Genomic DNA, 4118 nt, shown 5'->3' on the forward strand with positions numbered 1-4118 from the left:
AGCAGCTGCTCACCTGGGCTGGGGGGATGGGAGGGGGGGGCGGGAGGCCTCAAACGCTTGCTTCAGAGATGCACTGACTACTGGGCCACACTTGCTTTTGCCCTGAAAGCCCGCGGCAGCGGAGGCGGGCGATGGGCTTTCGTGGCTTCTGAGTGAGAGCTCTTGTCTGAGAAGCCCCTGCTGGGCCAGGAGGTGACCACGGGCAGGTCCCCGGGGCGCCCCCTTCCCCAGACACGTCTCCCTTCATGGTGAACGGCTGAGAAAATGTCCCACACGTCCATCTAGTTTTTAAAAACAGTAAAACTTTGTTGGGCAAAAAGGTCAACATCATTTTCTCCTGACAAATGACAAATGACCCCAATTAAAGGGCTAGAATGAAAGGCGGGGGAGAGAAAGCAAAGCAAAGCAATCTGCTGACCACCGAGGGCGTGTCTCGTCCCCGTGCATCGTAAGGCCCCTGCAGGTGAGCTGGGCCTCACCTGGTCCCACGTACCTGCCGACCCCCCCCCCCAGCCGCGTGGCATTTGCCTCATGTGGACTCTAAACTCTAAACTCTCACCGCGCCAATTTACAGCTGCTCCAGGCTCCTTCCAGATCTCGCTTTTCTCTACTGTAAAGCATTCAGAGTTTTCACCTGTTCTAACCGAAGCCAGTCCTGGGAAAAGGAGGTGCTGCTGCTTTGATTAGGAAGCAAGGCTGTTGGGGTGACCGAGGAGGGATGGAAGGAAGCCAACCCGTATCTGCTTAATTGGCTCAAGTGGTGACAGCAGCCGGGGCCCAGTGACAGTCCGGCTACACCTCCGCAGAGTGATTAGGTCCCCGATGGTGGGATGCCCAGTCCCGCTGACCGGCCGTGTGTGTGTGTGGGGGGGGGGGGGAGGGGTCTGTGACGGTGTTGTTCTGTGTTAGCGCCGGAGGAGAAAACCCTGGAGGCCGGCACTCGCTCGGGCGATGGGCGCTCCCGGCTGCTCTTCCTGGGGCTGGTCCTCGCGCTGATTGTCAGCCTGGTGCTGGTCGCCTTGGTGACCTTCCTCATCAGTAAGTACTCCCCCCACTTCACTGCTGGTGCGCGCTTACTCACACTTACTTCGTAGCTGGTGGTTTAATTGGCTCTTCCACAAAATACCACGTGCGGGCGCGCATGTACAGTGCGATTGAAACTTCGTGGCCCATGCGCAGAAGTCGGTATTTTGTGGAAGAGCCACACTCAAGGGGCCAAAGAGCCGCATGTGGCTCGCGAGCCGTGGTTTGCGGACCACTGGCCTAGAGGGCTGATCAGGGCTCAGCCGAGCGCCAACGCGGGGCCCTGACTCCCATGTAACATTCTGTTTTCCATCTTGAAGTTCAGACTGGAAGCAAGATGGACAACGTGTCGAGAAGACTGGCGGCTGAGGGGAGGGACATAGACGAGCTCAAGAAACTCAACAGCATGATCTTCAAGCGACTCAACCAACTGGAGTCGGCACAGAACTAGAGACGATCTTCCCAGCGCAGCTGCCGACCCCAGCTTCCGCTCGGCGGGGCCTGTGCGGGGCCAGAAGCTGAGCCCAGCGTCCCCGTCGGCAGCCCACTCCCCGGGCAGAGAGCCCTCCCTGGGCCAGCCCTGCCGCGGGATGGGAACCACCGCAGGGCAAGGGGCCTGGGACTAGCAGCCACAGGACTCATTTCATGGCCCAGCCTTTCCGCTTTAAAGGGGTGAGGGGGTGGCTGGCATGAAGGACAACCCTGTGCCGATTCTCTTACCAAGGTGCTTCGTCACCAGAGCGAGGTCACGGTCCCAGGAAGGTCCCGGTGCCTCCCACCTCTTTGTAAGCTCCCACGATAAGTGAGGGCATTCCTGTTCCAGGGAACTGGGTGATGACAGATCATCTTTTTAATAAAAGAGATTCTGCTCAGGGGATGGAACCTGGACTCTTATTTCCCCCAATGACCAGGGATGGGGATGGGCGGGTGGCCGAGCTGGCTGCCTCCTGGCATTTGCTAGTAGCCACGTGGGCTGGTGGGGCGGGGTCAAAAGAGAGAGCCCAGTGTATTCAGCCAATGTTTGCTGAGCTCTTTCTGCCAACTTTGTTCTCATGTCTATTTTGTCTGGTATAAGCATCACTACCCCAGCTTTTGGTTTGTTTTCATTTTTATGAAACTTCTTTGTCCGCCCCTTGCCTTCAGTCTGTACGCGTCTTTGGCTCTGAAGTCAGTCTCTTGTAGTTACCTATTCAGCTACTGTATGTCCTTTGATTGGAGCACTTAATCCATTCAGTTCCTCCCTGAATGGCCCTGGTGCTGTCCAGCTGCTGCCCCAGTGCTGGAGCTCCGAGGGAGTGAATCTGAGTAAGTCCGTGCCTGGGCCCTTTAAGAGGAACTACCTGGGACTCCAGCAGCCTCCATGTCACTCAGCCACATCCTTGCTGTTTTTTTACAGCCAGAATTTATGGGGAATTTTCTTCCTGGCACTGGGACCCTGGGCTGGGGGGCCTGGGGGTCGGGGGGACACCTCCACAGCCAAGATATCCTCCTGATTTTTTTAAAACTATATTTTTACTAATTTCAGAGAGGAAGGGAGAGGGAGAGAAAGAGAGAGAAACATCAATGAGGAGAGAATCATTGATCGGCTGCCTCCTGCACGCCCCACACTGGGGATCGAGCCCGCAACCTGGGCATGTGCCTTGACCAGGAATCGAACCATGACCTCCTGGTCAATAGGTCAATGCTCAACCACTAAGCCACGCCGGCTGGGCTCCCTCCTGATTTTTATTTGCCACACGTGGGCGTGGGACCAGCCCTTTCAGCGTATCGGCCCCTCCTACCAGTCTCTATGTGGCTTCTTCTTTAAATCCCTATTCAGCTAGAATCCAGGTGGTTCTGAATGAGAGTGGTTCTGTGTCCAGGTGTCATTTTGACCTGGTTGTGGGAAGATGTGAGTCCTGCATTTTCCAACACCGACGGCTTGACCATAAGCTCTCTCCTGCTCCCTTTAAATTCTGAAACATGACTTACAACTCAAGCATGAATCCTCGGAGAAATGGATGGTGACCAGCTCATCCCCTCCGGATTCTCTTCCTGAATGAGGAGACCTCCTGCCACGGACCAATTACCGTCTCACGAACAAATGCAGCAGGCGGACAATTGGAAAACGGTTAGTACTTTAACTATGGCTTCTCACATGCTAAAAGCAACGAATTTCCTACACCCTAAAGTGACTGCAAATATTGCCACAAACAGACTAAATGAGAATTCTGTTCTGCACCTCCCCGGCCCCCAGCCTAGCAAACTTCTTTAAGATGGATGAGTTGGCATCCACTTCTGAACTGCTGTACGGTCACTGAGGGGCGCTCAGACTCGCTTTCTTATAGACTCGGAAGAAACAGTAATGGGACAGAGACAAGGCCCTGGGAGGGGCAATCTAGGACCTGTTTTCAAACTTTCATTCAGTACAGCCGATAGGAAGCCCAGGTGCTTTCCATATGACTTGCGGGCGTGACAAGGAACCTTTCACAATCACTTCCCTGCTCAGCTTGAGCCGAAAGCTTCCCTGGCGTCCTCGTGTGGTGCACGCTGTGTGACTTGGCGTCCTTGTGTGGTGCACGCTGTGTGACTTGGCGTCCTCGTGTGGTGCACGCTGTGTGACTTGGCGTCCTCGTGTGGTGCACGCTGTGTGACGCGCTCCTCTGGGCACCCTCGGGGGCTAGTTCTCGGCTGTGTGTGTGAGTGAAGTCAGTGGGAGGCGGTTCCCGGCGGTGTGCACTGCTCCGATTTGCAGTGAGAGCTGCTCGCTAACAGGGGAGACACCTGGTGCCCACGGTGCTTTCAGGGGAAGGAGGTCAGCTCAGAAGGAGGCCAGAGGCAGGAGCTCACATGCCGAGTGTGATGCCGGAGGGAGAGGAAGCGGTTGCTTCAGGCCTAGGACAGCTGGGCTACCCCTGGGGCAAGTGGCTACAGGCTGGAAGGTCACCCAGAAGATGGTGAAGACCATGGGACAGAGGGCTTGCCCGGGCAGTTGGGCCACCTGCCGTCTGCTCACCCAGGTGCCTTCCCTCCCCTGACCCTCCCCAGCTCCTACTCTCCGGGCCACCAAGTTGGGCCCCTAACCAGGCCTTCCTCCTCCTCCTCCTCCTCCTCCT

The 4118-nt window shown here is 56.3% G+C and overlaps 1 protein-coding gene across 5 annotated transcripts in view; it reads left to right on the top strand.

Annotated features, from left to right (window-relative positions):
* The window catches only part of LSMEM1 (leucine-rich single-pass membrane protein 1), a 7039-nt gene extending 5141 nt beyond the window's left edge, over positions 1 to 1898 (top strand). For all 5 annotated transcript variants that reach the window (XM_005858413.2, XM_014530293.1, XM_005858414.2 and 2 more), the window contains exons 3-4: positions 910 to 1038; positions 1344 to 1898. In XM_005858413.2, the coding sequence (XP_005858475.1) occupies positions 910 to 1038; positions 1344 to 1474 (260 nt within the window). In that variant the 3' untranslated portion in view covers positions 1475 to 1898. The remainder of the gene's footprint in view (positions 1 to 909; positions 1039 to 1343) is intronic.
* The last annotated feature ends 2220 nt before the right edge of the window (positions 1899 to 4118 follow it).

This window comes from Myotis brandtii, unplaced genomic scaffold (genome assembly GCF_000412655.1).
Source record: "Myotis brandtii unplaced genomic scaffold, ASM41265v1 scaffold1173, whole genome shotgun sequence".
Classification (NCBI taxonomy): domain Eukaryota; kingdom Metazoa; phylum Chordata; class Mammalia; order Chiroptera; family Vespertilionidae; genus Myotis; species Myotis brandtii.